The sequence below is a fragment of the Hemitrygon akajei genome, unplaced genomic scaffold (assembly GCF_048418815.1).
Source record: "Hemitrygon akajei unplaced genomic scaffold, sHemAka1.3 Scf000107, whole genome shotgun sequence".
Lineage (NCBI taxonomy): Eukaryota > Metazoa > Chordata > Chondrichthyes > Myliobatiformes > Dasyatidae > Hemitrygon > Hemitrygon akajei.
The window spans coordinates 726799-747922 of NW_027331993.1; the positions used below are offsets into that span (position 1 = coordinate 726799).

Consider the following 21124-nt stretch of genomic DNA (forward strand, 5'->3'; position numbering starts at 1 on the left):
AGGCGCCAAAGAAGATGGCCACTCAGCTGGTCTAGTATACCTAGACACTCCAACCGGGATTAGACAACTCGTGGACAAACTTCCATTTGGGCTGCAGGACAGGTGGTTGTCCGTTGCCTCAGATTACAAGGAAGAACACGAAGGTCAATTCCCTCCCTTCGAGTATTTCACCAGGTTCGTGTGCAAGGAGGCGAAGAAGCGAAACGATCCTAGCCTCATAGGTCCAGGAAGCAGTACAATTTACACCAAGCCGGATAAATCCACTTCGAATAATTCCAACATTACTAAACCAGTCTCAGCGCTTAAGACTGAAGTCCTTACAACTAACAACGACCCTAGCAAGGATTGTCCATTGCATAACAAACCCCACCCCCTCAAAAGATGCAGAACGTTTAGGGAAAAACCCCTTGAAGAGAAGAAGGCCCTCCTCGAGGAGAAAGGAATATGCTTTAGATGCTGTTCCTCGACCTCTCACTGTGCGAGAGAGTGTACGATCGCCGTGAAGTGCCTGGAATGTGATAGCACTAATCACGACTGGGCCATGCATCCTGGCCCGTCACCGCAAACCGACAACGCTCCTTCACCCCCACAACAGGACGGCGGGGAGGGAGAAGCTCACTCCAGGACAACTGTTGTCAGCTCGAGCTGTACGGAAGTTTGCGGTCAAGCTCAGGCAAGCCGTTCTTGTTCAAAGATCTGTCTCACTAAGGTGTACCCTAAGGGAGCCAAAGACAAGGCCATCAAAGCCTACGTAATTCTGGACGATCAGAGCAACCGCTCGCTAGTCAGTCCAAAGTTCTTTAACTTGTTCAACATTGAGAGTGAGCAGTTCCCATACTACCTTAGAACTTGCTCAGGCAACATGAAAACTTACGGAAGGAGGGCCGAAGGTTTCCAGATCGAGTCCCTGGATGGTAAAGTCCTCATCTGTCTCCCCCCACTCGTAGAGTGCGAGAAAATCTTGAATAACCGCACTGAGATCCCGACGCCAAGTGCGGTACTACACCAACCACATCTCCACCACATTGCCAAATACATCCCAGAGCTGGATCCAGAAGCAGAAATACTCCTGCTATTAGGGAGGGATGTTCTCCGGGTACACAAGGTTAGGCAGCAGGTCAATGGACCACACGACGCCCCCTTTGCCCAACGCCTGGATCTGGGCTGGGTGGTGATAGGAGAGGTGTGCCTTGGCAACGAACACAAATCAACGGCTAACACACTCAAGACCAATGTGCTAGAGAGTAGCCGCCATATGATTCTTCAACCCCGCACGAGTTCCATGTGCGTCCAGGAAGCACCACAAGGCTTTAACAAGCGCAAAGTAACTGACGAGACGCTGGGTCAGTCTGTCTTTGCTCAAAAGGAGCATGATAATAAACTCGCTCCATCGGCTCAAGACGCCATCATCTTAAAAACGGAGGACACCAAGGTCTTCAGAGACAAAGCAAATAGTGGGGTCGCCCCACTACCTTTCAGAGAACCACGCCAGTGCTTGCCAAACAACAAAGAGCAGGCAGTCAAGCGGTTCACGCCCTTGCAAAAAACCACGAAAAGGAGACCTGAGATGCAGCAAAGCATCCGATCGACCCACGAGGTACTGGGCACACCAATGGCAGAGGTCACAGCCATTATGAATGCACGACCACTCCTACCCGTGTCTTCTGACCCGGAAAACCCCTTCATACTGTCGCCATCAATGCTCCTTACGCAGAAGGCAGGAGCTGCCCCTCCACCAGGGGACTTCTCCGATAAGGACCTGTACACAAAGCAATGGAGAAGGGACCTTCAAGTTGGAGATTTAGTCCTGCTCAAGGACAAGCAAATCGCCGGCAACTGCTGGCCAATGGCCAGAATCACTGCCACATTCCCTAGTAGGGATGGACATGTCAGGAAGGTTGAATTGAAAACTACCGACCAAGGCGATGGGAAAATTTACCAAAGGCCTGTTACAGAAGTCATTCTACTTCTACCTAACGACTGATTTAGAGACTGAAGTTCGTATTATGTTCATTGTGACCTTACGAAGGCCAAGCGGGGAGTGTGCTGCCTTTATGGCAGTTATTTAGTTTATAATATTTTCGCGTAGTAATTTGTTAGCATTTTTTAGTTAAAGTTAGGATTGTTTAAATCAATTGATTTGTCTGTAATACATCGCGGCTGCGATGACGTCACATCCGGGTTCGCCGCGTCTTGTGGGGAATTACCGGTTTGAGATTCACGCAAGGGTGGGGGTCACTCACATGTGCGACCATAACGCTGACTAGGGTCTCTCTATGCACCAAAGACACAGTGAAAGCAACGCTGTAAGTCATTAGATAATCGGTATTTTGAGTTAAAATGTTAACGCCGATTCTGTTAAAAGTAACGACGGTCGGTAAGGTTTACCTTTTCGTCAGTTAAAGAGTCGGGATAGTTTGTATTGAAGTGTATCTAAGCAGCCAATGGAGCAGCTAGATTCTGACTGTATGCTGCACTTTAATGTAATGTAGTTATCGTTGTTTTACCTTTGCAAGTATTCACAATGTAAATGTGATATTTAGAAGGAAACAAACACTGTACCAATATTGTATTGTTTTTCAACAGTTTTCACCATGCGTTAATGTGAAGAGTGAACAGTAAATGGTTAATCTTACTGCGGTCTCGTTTGCATTGATTCTGGTTTATCTCGACGTTTACCTCGGCGTTACTTCACACCCGAGCGAGAACGTTACAGGGAGTGTGTGTATTTCAGAAGACAGAGTTGCCATGGACTTGAGACTCCTGTTCCTGCCATTGAAGCCCTTCCTGATCTAACACAAAACTTGTTTACTACTTTACCCTTTCTTTTTTTCTGTAATTCTTCTTATTACAGATTCGGACACAACTTGGGAACCCCAGGGATCAGTGGCCCGAGAACCTGGACTGGTACTGACCACCACCCTAGCAGGATCAGTGAGCACAGGTATCAGTGGTGGGTGTCAATGAATGGAATGATCTTACCCTCTTTTAGTCCCCTGTATATCTAAGCTTTGACTAAAAGAAGTGTCCAGTCACACAAGTTTTGGGAGAGAGAGTTGGTGAACAGAGACTGGGTGGTTTTGGTTTCTTATTAAATCAAAGACTCTTTGTCAAATTGTTGTTCCGATGAAGCTACACCTCATAGACCATCACGGTCACCACCACCCTGATGGCATGAATATTGATTTCTCTTACATTCAGTAAATTCTTCTCTCTCCCACTTCCCTCTTTTTCCATTCCCATTCTGGCTCTCCTCTTAGCCCCTCTCCTCTCTCTAGCTGTCCATCTCCTCCCTCTTGTCCCCCTCCTCCAGTTATTTAATCCATTGTCCACTGTCCTGTCTCGGTGGATTTCTCCTTCACCCCTTTACCTCTTCCACATATCACCTCCCAGCTTCTCGCATCATCCTGCTCACGTTCCCAGACATCTTCTCACTGCCTGGCTTCATCTATCACCTGTCAGCTTGCACACTCTCCACCTTCTTATTCGGGCTTGAGGTAGTGAACATGGGTTCATTGTCCATTCAGAAACCTGATGGTGGAGGAGAAGTTGTTCCTGAAGGAGTGACTGACAGGAGAGTGATTCAGATGGAGTGAATGCCACGAGAGGGACATGTGAGCAGGCAGATTTGAAAGACAAGGATTGGAGGTATTAAAGAGGAAAGGAGAGGGGTGTATGTGTATTTCAAAGGGCAGATTTGACCAGGAATTAATCCTCTTGTTTCCAGTCACCGAGTTCCTTCTTGGTCTGATGTAGAACTTATTCATTAATTACAGATCCCCAGTCGGACACAACTCAGGAAACCCACAGATCAGCGACGGGAGTGTTTCAGCCGGGATTGACCTCCCCCACAGGATGGAATGTGAACTCAGGAACAGAACCCCAGTCAGACACAGCTGTGGAAACCCACAGATCAGCGACTGGAGTGTCTGGACCAGGTTTGACCACCAACACAGCAGGAACTTGGAGTTTAGATACAACTAGGGAACTCCAGGAACCAGCAATGGAAGAAGATAATCCAGGTTGGACCATCACCCCCACAGGGCCAGCGAGCTCCAGTACACATCCCCAGCTGGACACAACTCAGGAAGCCCAGGGGTCAATGACAGAAGCACAGGAACTGGATCTGACCACAACCCATACAGGGTCGGCAAGCTCAGGTACAGATTCCCAGTCATACAAAACTGGGGAGGGCCAGGGATCAGTGATGGGAGAGCCTGGTCCAGGTTTGACCACCAGCCAAGCTGGATCTGTGGTTTCAGGTACATATTCCCAGACAGATACAACTCAGGGACCACGGGGATCAGTCACTGGAGAACCTGGTCTGTGTAGCCAAGGACCGAGGGGAGAGAAAGGTAAGGAGAGAGAGGTGTGAGGGAGAGTGGAGAAGGAGGTATTGAGAGACTGGAAAGAGAAATAGATAGGAAGAGTCAGTGGAGTTGAGGGAGTGAAGGAGAGGGTTAGGGAGGGTTAGAGTGAAGAGGGAAGTCCAGAAAGACCAAGGCGAAGGGAAGGTAGGGAGAGAACGAGGGGATAGGGAGGTAGTGAGAGACTGAGGGGAGAGAGAAATAGCAAGAGACTGGGGGGGGGGTGAGGGTCGTAGAGAGAGGTCGAGGTGAGACAGAGGTAGGGAGAGATTAAGAGGAGAGGGACGTATGGAGAGACTGGGCTGAAAGGAATGAAGGGGGAGTAAAGGGAAGAGTACGGATGTACTAAGTGGAAAGGGAAGATGGAGGAAGGTTGAGGAGGGATTGAGGGAGAGGGTGGTTGAGGGAGCGAGAGACTGAGGGGAGATGTAGGCAGAGAGAGACTGAGGAGAAAGAGGCGTTAGCAGTGACCGAGTGGAGAGTGTGATAGGGAGGGTGGTTGGGAGTGTTACAAGAATCACCCCTTGTAATAATGAACAGTGAGGCACAGAGAATCTGTACTTACCGACAAGTAACATAGACTGTTTCAACTAAAAACACATGGGTTCACAAACTGTCTCCGTGTGCACCCAACTAGAATCGCTGAATCTCCATGAACAGTCAATGGAGAGAAAAGCTATTACTGGGAAAGGAGTCTACGCTGGCCAGGCGTTCCCCGTGGTCCCAATCTTCATGTATCCGTGGGGTCGTCCTTATCCGCAATGGTTGGTCTCTGGCTGCTGGAAAGTTATTGCTCCTGTGTATTTGTAGCTCCTGAGCCTTCTGGTGTTCCTCATCAATTGAACCATTGTCTCCATCCCATTGGCTCAAGCTCACCTGACTTACCCGGGTCACCTTCTTCCTGGTCACTGTACAGGGCTACAGCCCACACTGTTTCATGGCTCCGCCCACACCAGCCTTGTGTATTTCTGCCTTTGCACTCTGACTGGTCCAAACCAGACAGAGTCTAATGAGATTACAGATTGTAGGTCTGGCATTTTACATGACAAGTAGCTACACCTCTGAGAATGGTCTCAGGTTTATTGCCCTGATTAGGTTGTCCCAGAGTCAAGAATCAGTTCAGAGTCCATGCCCTTTACATAACAAATGGCTACTTGTTTGAGAATGGTCTCAGGTTTAGCAGATCATTACCTGAAGCTTCCTGTGTCCACAATCAGTTGCTCCGATTAGATTATCCAAGAGCAAGAATCAGTTTAGAGTCCACAAAAAGTGTGACACAAAGTCAACTGGCTTGTTTGCTTCCCCTGTCCTTGATCAGAATGCAGTTTCTTCTGGCCAGCATCTCCCTCCTATTGATCCAAAGATAAATATTGTAGGATCATTATCCTCCTCTCATTCAGTTGACGGCTGGTAGGACTGCCATGGAATCCCAGTAGGTAAGCAACACTTGCATTCTATAAATAATATTAACATTTACTGGTATTAACATTATGAGGAGAGAGGGTGTTTGGGAGAGTCTGAGGGGAGAGGGAGGTTGGGAGAGTCCGAGGGGACAGGGAAGTTGGGAGAGACTGAAGGGAGAGGGAGGTCAGGAGAGACCGAGGAAGGAGGAAGGTACGGGGAGTTCGAGGGGGGAAGGAGGTACAGGGAGTCCGATGGGCTGTTTTACACATCTGTCTGTAAATGTCCTGAATAGTGGGAAGTTCACATCTACAGATGCGCTGGGCTATCCACACCACTCTCTGCAGAGTCCTGTGATTGAGGGAAGTTCAGTTCCCATACCAGGCAGTGATGCAGCCAGTCAGGATGCTCGCAATTGTGCCCCTGTAGAACGTTCTTAGGATTTGGGGGCCCATACCAAACTTCTTCAACCGTCTGAGGTAAAAGAGATACTGTTGTGCATTTTTTACCACAGAGCCGATATGTACAGACCACGTGAGATCCTTGGTGATGTTTATACTGAGGAATTTAAAGCTGTTCACCCTCTCAACCCCAGATCCATTGATGTCAATAGGGGTTAGCCTGTCTCTATTCCCCCTGTAGTCCACAACTAGCTCCTTTGTTTTTGCGACATTGAGGGAGAGGTTGTTTTCTTGACACCACTGTGTCAGGGTGGTGACTTCTTTTCAGTGGGCTGCCTCATTATTATTTGAGATTAGGGCAATCAATGTAGTGTCATCTGCAAATTTAATTAGCAGATTGAAACTGAAGGTAGTGACAGTCATTGGTGTACAGAGAGTAAAGGAGGGGGTTTGGGACAGAACCCTGGGGGGGCTCCTGTGTTCGGGGTCAGAGGAGCAGAGGTGAGGGAGCCCACTCTTGCCACCTGTAGTAGTGCAAAAAGGGAGGAAAAAGATTGAGCTGGTGTTCATGGGTTGATTGTCCATTCAGAAACCTGACAGGAGAGTGATTCAGACAGAGTGAATGCCGAGAGAGGGACATGTGAGCAAGCGGATTTGAAAGACAAGGAATGGAGGTATTAAAGAGGAAAGGAGAGATATGTAGGTGTATTTCAAAGGGCAGATTTGACCAGGAATTAATCCTCTTTATTCCCAGTCACTGAGTTCCTTCCTGATCTGACGTAGAATTTATTGATTAATTACAGATTCCCAGTCGGGCAAAACTCAAGGATCAGCAATGGGTGATCTTGCTCAGAGCTCAACCAGCACCCCAACAGAGTCTGCAAGCTCACGTACAGATACCCAGATGGACACAACTCGTGAACCCTGGGTATCAGTCACTGGAGAACCTGGTCTGGGTTTGACCACCTCCCCAGCAGGGTCTGCGAGCTCTGTGACAGATTCCCAGTTGGACACAACTCAAGAAGCACATGGATCAGTGATGAGTGATCTTGTTCAGAGAATAATCAGCATCCCAGCAGGATCTGTGAGCTCGGGTACAGATTCCCAGTCTGACACAACTCTGGGACCACAGGGAGTTGTGACTGGAGAACCTGGTCAAGGTTTGACCACCAGCCCAGAAGGATCTGCAAGCTCAGGTATCCATGGTGGAACATTGTTTCCCATAGTCGGTCCTTAAAATTCATCCTGTGTCAGACTGAATGAGTGATGGAGGGAGAGGTAAGGAGAGACAGAGGAGAGAGGGAGGTGGGGAGAGAATGAGCGAAGAAGTTGGGGAGAGAATGAGAAGAGAGGGAGGTGGGGTGTGACTGAAGGGAGAGGGCTTTGAGGGGGTGAGTGGAGTAGGTGAGGGAGAGAACAAGGTGCGAGGGAGTAGCTAGAGACTGAGGGGAGAGGGAGGCGGAGGTAAGGAGAGAGAGGAGTGAGGCATGGAGAGACCGACGAGAAAGGTAGTTAGGGAGAGTCCGAGGGGTGGAGGGAGTTAGGGAGAGACAGTGGGGAGTGGGAGTTTGGAAGATGCTGATATGGGGGGATGGAGGCAGGGAGAGACCAAGGGGGCAGGGAGGTAGGGACAGACTGAGGGGGGAGATTGGTAGAGTGTGTAGTAGTGAGAGACTGAGGAGAGAGTGATGGTAGTGAGGGACCGAAGGGAGTCTGAATGGTGAGTGGGATAGTGAGAGAATGGGGGGGGGGGGGTGAGGGTTGTGGAAAGAGGCCGAGGTGAGATGGAGGTAGGGAGATATTAAGGAGAGAGGGATGTATGGAGAGACCTGGCTGAAAGGAACAGATGGAGAGAACAAGGGGAGGGTACGGATGGACCGAGGGTTGTGGGAGGATGGAGGGAGGCTGAGGGTTGAGGGTGGCCGGGAGAGCAAGGGGAGTGGGTGGTTGAGATTGACCGAGGGGCAATGGTGGGGGGGGGGGGGTCCGAGGTGAGAGCGTGATAGGGAGAGCAAGATGGCAGGGTGGTAGTGAGACTGAGGAGAGAGAATGGAGGGAGAGACTGGGAGATGGAGGAATGGGGAGACCGAGGGGAGAAGTAAGAAGGGAAAGACAGAAGAGAAGAGGTCGTTGGGAGTGACCGAGGAGAGAGGAAGGTAGGGATAGACCGAGGGTTGTGTGAGGTAGTGAGAGACCAGGTGGAGAAGGTGACAAGGAGAGACCAAGGGGACAGGAAGGTGAGACGAGACTGAGGGGAGAGAGAAGGAGAGAGTCTGAAGGCAAATGCAGGTATAGAGGGACTGAGAGGAGAGGGAGTTAGGGAGATCCCATGGTAAGAGGGAGTTAGGGAGAGAGGGGTAGGGTGACCCATGGGGGAGGGTGGCAGTGAGATAACGAGGGGAGATAGATTATGAGACTGAGGGGATAGGGTGGTAGGGAGATATCGAAGGGAGAGGGTGTTGGGGAGGACTGAGGTGATAGTAAGGTGTAGAACAACTGAGGGGAAAGGTATGTAGCGTGAGACTGAGAGGAGAATGTGGTAGGGAGACACTGAGAGGAAAGAGAAATGAGAGGAGACAGAGGGTGGAGGGTATTAGTGAGAAACTGAGTGGAGCGGGATGCAGGGAATGACTTGTGGAGAGCGAGAGGAGAGAGAGGTGGTGTATATCCAAGGGGAGAAGGAGGTAGATAGAAGCCAGGGGAGAGTGAGGTGGGATGAGACCGAGGGGAGGGGGGGGGGGAGAGACTGAGGGGAGATGGATTTAAGGAGAGACTGAGGGGAGATGGGGGATGGTGATTTAGGGGGAGACGGAGGGGAGGGTGATTCAGGGAATGACAGAGCAGAGGGAAATGAGGAGAGACTGAGGGAACAGGGATGTAGAAAGAGTGAGGAGAGAGGGTGATAGGGAGTGACTGAGGGGAGAGGAAGGATGGACCGAGGAGAAAAGAACTTAGAGAGATTCAAGAGTGATGGAACTACGGAGAGTTGAGGGGATATGGGAGGGTCAAGAGGAGATGGAGGTAGGCAGATGTTGAGGAGTGATAGAACTAAGAGCGAAGGGATGTGGGGGGTGGAAGAGACTGAAGAAAGTGGAAGAGCGGTCGGGAGAATCCCAAGGCAATGGCAGGTTTAGAGAGAGAGGGGCGAGGGAGATGGCGAGATACAGAAGGGAGAGGATTAGGGAGAGATGGAGGGAGAGGGAGACACTGAAGTAGGGAGAGAATGAGGGGGTAGGGTAGTAGTGAGAGAATGAGGGGAGGGATATGCTGAGAGACTGAAGGTGTAGGGTGGTAGGGAGATATCAAAGGGAGAGGGTGTCAGTGAGAACTGAGGGGAGAGTGAGGTATAGATTGACCGAGGGCAAAGGGAGGTATTATGAGATTAAGGAGATCAAGTGGGAGGGAGAACAGGAGAGTCCAAAGTGGAGAGAGCGACTTGGGCGAGAGCAATGTGGAGTGTGTCTGAGGGGACAGGGAGGTAGGGAGAGGCTGAGAGGAGAATCAGGTGTGGAGAGACCAAGGGGAGAATGAGATAGTGTGAGGCAGAGAGGAGAGGGATTTAAGGTGTGACAGAGGGAAGAGAGAGGTAGGAAGACCAATAGAGGGAAGTCGGGAGAGACCGAGGGCAGAGGGAGGTCGGGCGAGACTGGGAAGAGGGGAAGGTTGGGTGAGAATGGGGGTAGGGGGTGGTTGGGGAGTCTAGGGTTAGGGGGAGTTCGGGGGAGATGGGCGGTAGGTGAAGGACGGGGGAGACTGGGAAGTCGGGGAGATGGCGGGGAGGGGTAGTTCTCGGGAGTCAGGAAGAAGGAGGTCTCGAGAGATGGAAGGGATAGGGAGGTTGTGAGGAACAAATGTTAGACTGATTTATGCAGACACCAAGGCGAGGGGGAGGATGGAGGACATCAAGGGAGAGGGAGGTGGGGAGAGTCCAGTGCAGGGGGAGAGGGAGTTGGGGGGAGGAGAGAGTCCAATGGGGGGGGGGGGAAGAGAGTCTGGGGGGAGAGGGAGAGGGAGGTGGGGAGAGACTTCCTGAGGGAGTGAGGGAGAGCAAGGGAAGAATGAGGTAGGGAGAGGCTGTGGAGAATATGGGGGAGAGACTGTAGACGAGGAGTTAAACTGAGACAGAGTGAAGAAGGTGAGGAAGGGAACAAGGTGTGAAGAGGAAGAAAGAGACATGAGTATGAGAGAGATATAGGCATCCGTTAGTCTCGAGAGACCGTGGATTTGCGCTTTGGAAAGTTTCCAGGGCGCAGGCTTGGGCAAGGTTGTATGGAAGACCGGCAGTTGCCCAAGCTGCAAGTGTCCCCTCTCCACGTCGCCGATGTTGTCCAAGGGAAGGGCATTAGGACCCATACAGCTTGGCACCAGTGTTGTCGCAGAGCAATGTGTGGTTAAGTGCCTTGCTCAAGGACACAACACGCTGCCTCAGCTGAGGCTTGAAATTGCGACCTTCAGATCACTAGACCAATGCCTTAGCCACTTGGCCGCACGCAAACACATGAGAGAGATAGGGACAGAGCAAGTGTAGAGGGATGTAGGGATACACAACGGCGAGAGGGAGATCGGGAGATATCGAGGGGAGATTGAGGTGGAAGACCGAGGGGAAAGCCAAGCAGAAGGTGACCAAGGGTAGATGGATTTAAGGAGTGACGGAAAGGATAGGCAGGTAGGCAGAGAGTGGGATAGGGAGGTAGAGAGAGTCTGAAGGTAGAGGGAAGTTGGTAGTGATTGAGTGGAAGGGCAGATAGGGAGAGACTGGGGAGAGAGAGTTGGGGACTGAGTGGGGGGGGCAGATGGGAGAGAGCGAGGCGAGAGGGGTTAGCAAAATACAGAGGGAGAGGGGGATAGGGAGAGACCGAGAGTAGATGGAGGTAGAGGGAGACCGAGGGAGAGAAGCATGCAGAGAGTGACCAAGGGTAAACAGAATTAAGAAGAGACCAGAGGCAGAGGGATGTAGGGAGAGAACGAGGGGGGTGGTGCCAGTGGGTGAACGAGGGGAGAGGTAAGTGGAGAGATTGACAGTTAGGTAGGGAGAGACTGGTCTGAAATGGAGGTAGAGAGATACCGAGTGGTGAGGGAGAGGGGTGTGAAACCAAGAGGAGAGACAGGGTGAGACTGAGATGAGAGGATGTCAGGGAGACACTGAAGGAAAAGGGAGAGGGGAGAGTCTGAGGGGAGAAAGAGTGTAGGAAGAAGGCAAAGGGGATAGGGAAGTCATCTGAGACCGAGGGTGATGAAGTTAAGGTGAATCCGAGGGAGGTAGGGAGACACTGAAGGGAGAGAGAGATAGGGAGGTAGAAACAGTGAGGCAAAAGAGATGTACGTAGAGAACAAAGGAGGAGGTTGGGGGAGACTGAGGGGAGATGCAGGCAGAGTCTGAGGGAGAGGGTTTTAGGGTGAGTCGTAGGGGAGAAGGAGTCAAGATTCAATTTCTTGTCGGCATACTCAATAAATCAAATACCCCAAAGGGAATCAATGAAAGTCTGCCCCTGGGGCGGGGGGGGGGGGGAACAACCAGTGTCTGAAAGAGAACAAACAGAGCAAGCTTGAACAGAAAGAAAAATAACAATGATGATAAATAGATAATCAATATGTCTCGAGAATGTGAGATGAAGAGTCCATGAAAGTGAGTCGACAGGTTGTGGGATGAGTTCAGTGAAGTTGAGTGAAGTTATCCACACTGGTTCAGGAGCCTGATGGTTGACGGTAATAACTCTTCCTGATCCTGGTGGTGTGGGTGCTGAAGCTGCAGTACCTCTTTCCTGATGGCAGCAGCGAGAAGAGAGCACGGCCTGGGTAGTGTGGGTCCTTACGATGGATGCTGCCTTCCTGTGACAGACCCTGTGGATATGGGGAGAGCACGGCCTGGGTAGTGTGGGTCCTTATGATGGATGCTGCTTTCCTGTGACAGACCCTGTGGATGTGGGGAGAGCACGGCCTGGGTAGTGTGGGTCCTTATGATGGATGCTGCTTTCCTGTGACAGACCCTGTGGATGTGGGGAGAGCACGGCCTGGGTAGTGTGGGTCCTTATGATGGATGCTGCTTTCCTGTGACAGACCCTGTGGATGTGGGGAGAGCACGGCCTGGGTAGTGTGGGTCCTTATGATGGATGCTGCTTTCCTGTGACAGACCCTGTGGATGTGGGGAGAGCACGGCCTGGGTAGTGTGGGTCCTTATGATGGATGCTGCTTTCCTGTGACAGACCCTGTGGATGTGGGGAGAGCACGGCCTGGGTAGTGTGGGTCCTTATGATGGATGCTGCTTTCCTGTGACAGACCCTGTGGATGTGGGGAGAGCACGGCCTGGGTAGTGTGGGTCCTTATGACGGATGCTGCTTTCCTGTGACAGACCCTGTGGATGTGGGGAGAGCACGGCCTGGGTAGTGTGGGTCCTTATGACGGATGCTGCTTTCCTGTGACAGACCCTGTGGATGTGGGGAGAGCACGGCCTGGGTAGTGTGGGTCCTTATGACGGATGCTGCTTTCCTGTGACAGACCCTGTGGATGTGGGGAGAGCACGGCCTGGGTAGTGTGGGTCCTTATGATGGATGCTGCTTTCCTGTGACAGACCCTGTGGATGTGGGGAGAGCACGGCCTGGGTAGTCTGGGTCCTTATGATGGATGCTGCTTTCCTGTGACAGACCCTGTGGATGTGGGGAGAGCACGGCCTGGGTAGTGTGGGTCCTTATGACGGATGCTGCTTTCCTGTGACAGACCCTGTGGATGTGGGGAGAGCACGGCCTGGGTAGTGTGGGTCCTTATGATGGATGCTGCTTTCCTGTGACAGACCCTGTGGATGTGGGGAGAGCACGGCCTGGGTAGTCTGGGTCCTTATGATGGATGCTGCTTTCCTGTGACAGACCCTGTGGATATGGGGAGAGCACGGCCTGGGTAGTGTGGGTCCTTATGACGGATGCTGCTTTCCTGTGACAGACCCTGTGGATATGGGGAGAGCACGGCCTGGGTAGTGTGGGTCCTTATGATGGATGCTGCTTTCCTGTGACAGACCCTGTGGATATGGGGAGAGCACGGCCTGGGTAGTGTGGGTCCTTATGATGGATGCTGCTTTCCTGTGACAGACCCTGTGGATATGGGGAGAGCACGGCCTGGGTAGTGTGGGTCCTTATGATGGATGCTGCTTTCCTGTGACAGACCCTGTGGATATGGGGAGAGCACGGCCTGGGTAGTGTGGGTCCTTATGATGGATGCTGCTTTCCTGTCACAGACCCTGTGGATATGGGGAGAGCACGGCCTGGGTAGTGTGGGTCCTTATGATGGATGCTGCTTTCCTGTGACAGACCCTGTGGATATGGGGAGAGCACGGCCTGGGTAGTGTGGGTCCTTATGATGGATGCTGCTTTCCTGTGACAGAGTCTGTGGATATGGGGAGAGCACGGCCTGGGTAGTGTGGGTCCTTATGATGGATGCTGCTTTCCTGTGACACACCCTGTGGATATGGGGAGAGCACGGCCTGGGTAGTGTGGGTCCTTATGATGGATGCTGCTTTCCTGTGACAGACCCTGTGGATATGGGGAGAGCACGGCCTGGGTAGTGTGGGTCCTTATGATGGATGCTGCTTTCCTGTGACAGACCCTGTGGATATGGGGAGAGCACGGCCTGGGTAGTGTGGGTCCTTATGATGGATGCTGCTTTCCTGTGACACACCCTGTGGATATGGGGAGAGCACGGCCTGGGTAGTGTGGGTCCTTATGATGGATGCTGCTTTCCTGTGACACACCCTGTGGATATGGAGAGAGCACGGCCTGGGTAGTGTGGGTCCTTATGATGGATGCTGCTTTCCTGTGACAGACACTGTGGATATGGGGAGAGCACGGCCTGGGTAGTGTGGGTCCTTATGATGGATGCTGCTTTCCTGTGCCAGACCCTGTGGATATGGGGAGAGCACGGCCTGGGTAGTGTGGGTCCTTATGACGGATGCTGCTTTCCTGTGACACACCCTGTGGATACGGGGAGAGCACGGCCTGGGTAGTGTGGGTCCTTATGATGGATGCTGCTTTCCTGTGACACACCCTGTGGATATGGGGAGAGCACGGCCTGGGTAGTGTGGGTCCTTATGATGGATGCTGCTTTCCTGTGACAGAGTCTGTGGATATGGGGAGAGCACGGCCTGGGTAGTGTGGGTCCTTATGATGGATGCTGCTTTCCTGTGACACACCCTGTGGATATGGGGAGAGCACGGCCTGGGTAGTGTGGGTCCTTATGATGGATGCTGCTTTCCTGTGACAGACCCTGTGGGTATGGGGAGAGCACGGCCTGGGTACTGTGGGTCCTTATGATGGATGCTGCTTTCCTGTGACAGAGTCTGTGGATATGGGGAGAGCACGGCCTGGGTAGTGTGGGTCCTTATGATGGATGCTGCTTTCCTGTGACACACCCTGTGGATATGGGGAGAGCACGGCCTGGGTAGTGTGGGTCCTTATGATGGATGCTGCTTTCCTGTGACAGACCCTGTGGATGTGGGGAGAGCACGGCCTGGGTAGTGTGGGTCCTTATGATGGATGCTGCTTTCCTGTGACAGACCCTGTGGATGTGGGGAGAGCAGGGCCTGGGTAGTGTGGGTCCTTATGATGGATGCTGCTTTCCTGTGACAGACCCTGTGGATATGGGGAGAGCACGGCCTGGGTATTGTGGGTCCTTATGACGGATGCTGCTTTCCTGTGACAGACCCTGTGGATATGGGGAGAGCACGGCCTGGGTAGTGTGGGTCCTTATGATGGATGCTGCTTTCCTGTGACAGACCCTGTGGATACGGGGAGAGCACGGCCTGGGTAGTGTGGGTCCTTATGATGGATGCTGCTTTCCTGTGACAGACCCTGTGGATGTGGGGAGAGCATGGCCTGGGTAGTGTGGGTCCTTATGACGGATGCTGCTTTCCTGTGACAGACCCTGTGGATATGGGGAGAGCACGGCCTGGGTACTGTGGGTCCTTATGACGGATGCTGCTTTCCTGGGACAGACCCTGTGGATATGGGGAGAGCACGGCCTGGGTAGTGTGGGTCCTTATGATGGATGCTGCTTTCCTGTGACAGACCCTGTGGATATGGGGAGAGCACGGCCTGGGTAGTGTGGCTCCTTATGACGGATGCTGCTTTCCTGTGACAGACCCTGTGGATATGGGGAGAGCACGGCCTGGGTAGTGTGGGTCCTTATGATGGATGCTGCTTTCCTGTGACAGACCCTGTGGATATGGGGAGAGCACGGCCTGGGTAGTGTGGGTCCTTATGATGGATGCTGCTTTCCAGTGACAGACCCTGTGGATATGGGGAGAGCACGGCCTGGGTAGTGTGGGTCCTTATGATGGATGCTGCTTTCCTGTGACAGACCCTGTGGATATGGGGAGAGCACGGCCTGGGTAGTGTGGGTCCTTATGATGGATGCTGCTTTCCAGTGACAGACCCTGTGGATATGGGGGGAGCACGGCCTGGGTAGTGTGGGTCCTTATGATGGATGCTGCTTTCCTGTGACAGACCCTGTGGATATGGGGAGAGCACGGCCTGGGTAGTGTGGGTCCTTATGATGGATGCTGCTTTCCTGTGACACACCCTGTGGATATGGGGAGAGCACGGCCTGGGTAGTGTGGGTCCTTATGACGGATGCTGCTTTCCTGTGACAGACCCTGTGGGTATGGGGAGAGGGTCAAATCCAGTACTTTGTGAAGGATTTTCTGTTCCAAGTGAATTGGTGTTTCCTTTCCAGACAGTCATGCAACCAGTCACTATACTCTCCACCACACATCTCTGGAAGTTTGTCAGAGTATCAGATGTCTTGCTGGATCTTCACAGGATTCTGTGGAAGTAGAGGTGCTGCCTTGCTTTCTTTGTAATTGCACTGATGTGCTGGGCCCAGGACAGATCGTCTGAGATGATAACTCCGAGGAAGTTAAAGTTGCTGACCCTCTCTGCCCCTGATCCCCCGATGAGGAGTGGATCATGGACCTCTGGTTTCCCCCTGAAGTCAATGATCAGCTCCTTGGTCTTGTTGACATTAAGCTCATCCTGTCCTTCTTGGGTACTGGTATGATTATCACCCTTTTAAAGCAGGTGGTGTCCTCTGATTCCAGTGGTGAGATATTGAAGATTTCCTTGAACACTCCCACAGTTGGTTGGCACAAGTTCTCAGTTCCCTACCATTAGGGCCCAATGTCTTGAGGGTTCACCCAGTCCAATGTTCTGATATCGACCTCTGAGGCACCAGATGCCACAGGGATTTGCTCAGGGGTAGTTCTATTCTCCCTTTTAAAGCGTGCATAAAAGGTGTTGAGCTCATCTGGGAGTGAAGCATCACGGCCATTCTTGAAGTTAGGTTTTGCCTTGTAGGAAGTGATGGCCTGCAGACTCTGGGAGAGCTGAGTAGGTTAAAATGCCGGTACCACACTGTGGGCTGAAGGGCCTGTACTGTGCTGCAGATTTCAATGTCACATGTGTCAGAGTGTGCCAGTGAAAGAATGGGAAGGCTTTGTCTAAACAGCTAGAAGCACAGATAAGAGGGAAGCCTTTTTCAGTGCAGAGTATTTAGGAAGGAATGCTCCTCCTGTCAGATGTGGGAATTCAGGTTACCTGACTGTTTCCCTGATGACTACATCTGCGGGAAGTGCACCCAACTTCAGCGCCTGACTGACTGGGTCACGGAGCTGGAGTTGGATGTAGTTAGGATCATCCGGGAAGCTATTATAGATGAGATATTTGAAAGGTGGTCACACCCAGAGTACAGGATTTGCACAGTAGATGAGTGACCACCAGGAGAGGTAAGGGGATGGGGAAGTCAGTGCAGAGTTCCCCTGTGGCCATTCCCCTCAGCAACAAGTATATCTCTTTGGATCCTGCTGGGGGACGACCCATCGGGGCACGGCAGCAGCAGTAGCCAGGCTGGTGGAACTGGCTGGCTCTGAGACTCCACAGGGAATAGTAACGTCAGACTGTATGGCAGTTGTAGGATAAACAAAGACTGGGGGACAGAAAGGAGATTCTGTGGCTGCAAAAGAGACACCAGGATTGTGTGTTGACTCCCTGTTGCGAGGGTCTGGGATGTATTGGAGCGGCTGCAGGGTATTCTCCAGGGGGAAGGTGAACATTCAGAGGTCGTAGTACATATTGTCATGGATGACAGAGGCAGAAAAGGGGAAGAGGTTCTGTACAGTGAGTATGTAGAGTTTGGAAAGAGACTGAAGAGAAGGATCTCCAAGGTAGTAATCTGTGAACTACTCCCAGTGCCACGGGCTAGTGCAGGTAGGAATGGGTGATAGCACGGATGAATGAGTGGCTGAGGAGATGGTGCAGGGACAGGGTTTCATGTTCTTGGATCATTGGAACCTTTTCTGGGGAAGGGGTGACCAGTACAAGAGGGACAATAGACAGTAGATGCAGGAGTAGGCCATTCGGCCCTTCTAGTCAGCACCGCCACTCACTGTGATCATGGCTGATCATACACAATCAGTACCCCATTCCTGCCCTCTCTCCATATCCCTTGACCCCACTATCTATGAAGGTGAGAGGGGGTAGGTTCAAGAGGGATGTGAGGGGTAAGTTTTTTTTCCCTCAGAGTGCTGGATGCCTGAATGTGCTGCCTGGTATGGTGCTAGGTGTAATTGCATTTGTGGTACTTAAGAGACGCTTTGATGTAGGGATGTGAACATTGTGTAGTTAGGAGGCAAAGCTCAAAGTAAGGTCAAAGTAAGTTTTATTATCAGAGTGTGGCGGCCCACACACGCAGTACTTGGTCCAGGGTTGTCCACCAGCCCAGCAGGGTCTGTGAGCTCAGGTACAGATTCCCAGTCGGACACAACTTGGGAAGCCCAGGAAACAACGACAGGAGAGCCTGGTCTGGGTATGACCAGCAGCCCAGCAGGGTCTCTGAGCTCAGGTATTCGTGATGGGGTTTATGAGGGTCAATGAATAGAACGAACTTTCCCTCCTTTGGTCCTCGATATTCATCTGGACTTTGTCTGAGAGACGTGTCCACTCACAGAAACTTTGGGAGGGAGAGGTGGTGAATGGTGACTAGATGGTTTTCGTTTCTTTTCAGATTAGAGACCTCTTTGTTAAATTCTTGTTCCACTGGCTACCCAATGTAATTCTACTTACCATTCCCTTCTGATAGGACTGTCCACTGCCTCCTCTAACTTGATGAGATCACCCCCAGGTTTGAAGAGCAACACCTCATAGTCTGTCAGGGTCACCACCAACCTGATGGCATGAATATCGATTTCTCTTACATCCTGTAAATTCTTCTCCCTCCCACTTCCCTCTTTTTCCATTCCCATTCGGGCTCTCCTCTCAGCCCTTCCCCTCTCCTCATCTGCCCATCTCCTCCCTCTGGTCCCCCTCCTCCATCTATTTAATCCATTGTCCACAGTCCTGTCTCGTTGGATTTCACCTGCTTCATCTCTTTACCTTTTCCACATATCACCTCCCAGCTTCTCGCATCATCCTGCTCATGTTCCCAGACATCTTCTCACAGCCTGGCTTCACCTATCACCTGCCAGCTTGTACACTCTCCACCTTCTTATTCGGGCTTCTGCCCCCTTCCTTTCCAGTCCTGATGAAGTAACTTGGCCCAAAACTTCGACTGTTTATTCTCCTCCAGAGATGCTGATGGACCTTCAGCATTTTCAGTGCATTGTTCTGGATTCCCTGCATCCGGAGAAACGCTCGTCTGTACAACTGCTTGTCCCTGTTGTGATGTTTAAGGTCTGTCAATCTCCCGTGTCTGTGTTACTTTGTTCCAGACCTGGAGACTTCAACACTAGAACAGTCTACAGGATTGTCTACTGGAGAGCACACACTGGAACGGTCCTCTATCCCAGCAGGAGACACATCCTCAGGTACCAAGTCTCATGTCAGTCTGTGTTCATTCAGTATCTGTCACTCTGTGAGGTTGAACCTCCCATGGACCAGTTCACCTACTGGATGTACAGTGCATTGTGGGTAGGCGTGTGAATGATGGAGTCAGTGGTTCCTCTCTCCTGTCTGTTGGGTTGCGTTTGGTGAGTCGTGAGGGATGAAGCTCTGTTGGGGGTTGGAGAGAGTAGGGTGGGAGGAATGAGTGGAGAGGTGTGGAGTGACTGAGTGGTACTACAGGGAGGGGAGGAGTGATGGAGGTGGGAGGGGAGGATGGTCAGAGAGGAAGGAAGGAATGACTGTGAAGAGTTACACGGTGACTGATGAGACATAGAAACGACTGCAGTGGGAATTGAGTAATTCAGTACGTGGACAGAAGGAAATGGGTGAAAACAGACTGGAGAGAGGGATGGGGAGAGAGGTGGGATGCTGGAGTGGGAGGAATGAGGCGAGTGAAGAGAGAGTGATGACTGTATGAGGAAAATTGGGCAGAGAGATCAGTGAGAGTGACACTCCAACTAGAGGGAGGGAAGGAGACACTGAAAAGTGAGTGATGCAGACAGAGTGAATGCCTAGAGGGAGATGTGAGGAGAGGGATTTGAGAGTGAAGGTTAGAGGTATTACAGAGCAAAGGATAGGGTAGTGTGCGTATTTCAGTGGACAGATTTGGATGCTGGTGATGGGTGGGGGAATAAATTTTGCTTACCAGAAGGAGACATCGATATTCATACGAATAGGTAGGAGGCTACCCGTATAAGGTGTTGCTCCTCCACATTGAGGGTGGCCTCATCTTGACCCAAGATGCACCTCCACACCTCTGCAGCATCTGTTCACAGGTTGTGGCTTTCCATTCCAAGACATCAGAGATGTCCTCCTCATTTAAAGAACAGAGTTTCCCCTCCCTCACCCACAACTCCTCCATTTCACGTACATCTGCACTCACTCTACCTTCCCACTGTCATAATAGTGATCATCCTTCTTGTCCTCATCTACCACCTATCAGCCTCCCTCTCCAACAAATTATGCTCTGAAACTTCAGCCATATCCAAAGAGATCAGACCACGAAACATATCTTTACCTCCCCCCCCCCCCACCACCCCTCTGCTTTTCACAGTGGTCGCTTCTTCAACAATTGCCTTCTCCATTCATCCCTTCCCACTAATCTCCCTCCCAGCACTTACCCCTGCAAGTGGCCTAAGTGCTACCCCTGCCCCGACACCTCCTCCATCTTCTCCATTCAGGGCCCCAAACAGGTGAGGCAACACATCAACCGTGAATCTGCTGTCTGTTGTGTCCAGTGTTCCCGGTGTGGCCTCCTCTACAATGGTGAGACCTGTCGTAAGCTGGAGGAACAGCTTCTCGAGCACCTCCACACTATCCACCATAAGCGGGATTTCCTGATGGCCAAATATTTTAATGACTATTTCCATTCCCGTTCTGACATGTTGATCCATGGTCTCCTCTTGTGCCAAGATGAGGCCACCCTCAAGGTCAAAGAGCAACACATTATATTCCTTCTGTACAATCTAACCTGCCGGTATGAATATCGATTTCTCCTTCTGCTGAACAAAATTCCCCCCTCCTCCTCCTACTTCCTCTATTCTCCACTCTGACCTTTTATTTCTTCTCACCCAATTGTTACTTACCCCTGGTTCACATCCTCCTCTCCTTTATCCTATTGTCCACTCTGGTCTCCTATCAGATTCTTTCTTCTCCAGCCCTTGACCTTTTCCACCCACCTGGCTTCACCTATCACCTTCCAGCCAACCTCTCTCCCCTACCCCAACCTTTTAATTCCGGCATCTTCCCCCTTCCCTCTCAGTCCTGAAGAAGTGTCTTGGTCTGAATCATTGAGAGTTTACTCTTTTCCACAGATGTTGCCTGACCTGCTCAATTCCTCCAGCATTTTGTGTGTGTTGCTTTGGATGTCTGGCATCTGCCGATTTTCTTGTGTTTGTTAGAGTAATAAACAAGTGCATCGATAATAAATTTAATCTGAACTTTAATCTTTGATGCATCTGCTTTTGAAAATGTCCTCGATGATGGGGAAGATAGTGCCCATGATGGAGCTGGCTGAGTTTACAACCCTCAGCAGCTT

At 51.4% G+C, this 21124-nt stretch overlaps 1 protein-coding gene across 1 annotated transcript in view; it reads left to right on the forward strand.

Moving 5' to 3' along the window:
* LOC140723273 (uncharacterized) overlaps positions 1 to 21124 on the forward strand; it is a 73919-nt gene that overhangs the window by 31465 nt on the left and 21330 nt on the right. The window contains exons 9-11 of the mRNA XM_073037879.1: positions 2855 to 2944; positions 3777 to 4160; positions 6973 to 7365. Of these exons, the coding sequence (XP_072893980.1) occupies positions 2855 to 2944; positions 3777 to 4160; positions 6973 to 7365 (867 nt within the window). The remainder of the gene's footprint in view (positions 1 to 2854; positions 2945 to 3776; positions 4161 to 6972; positions 7366 to 21124) is intronic.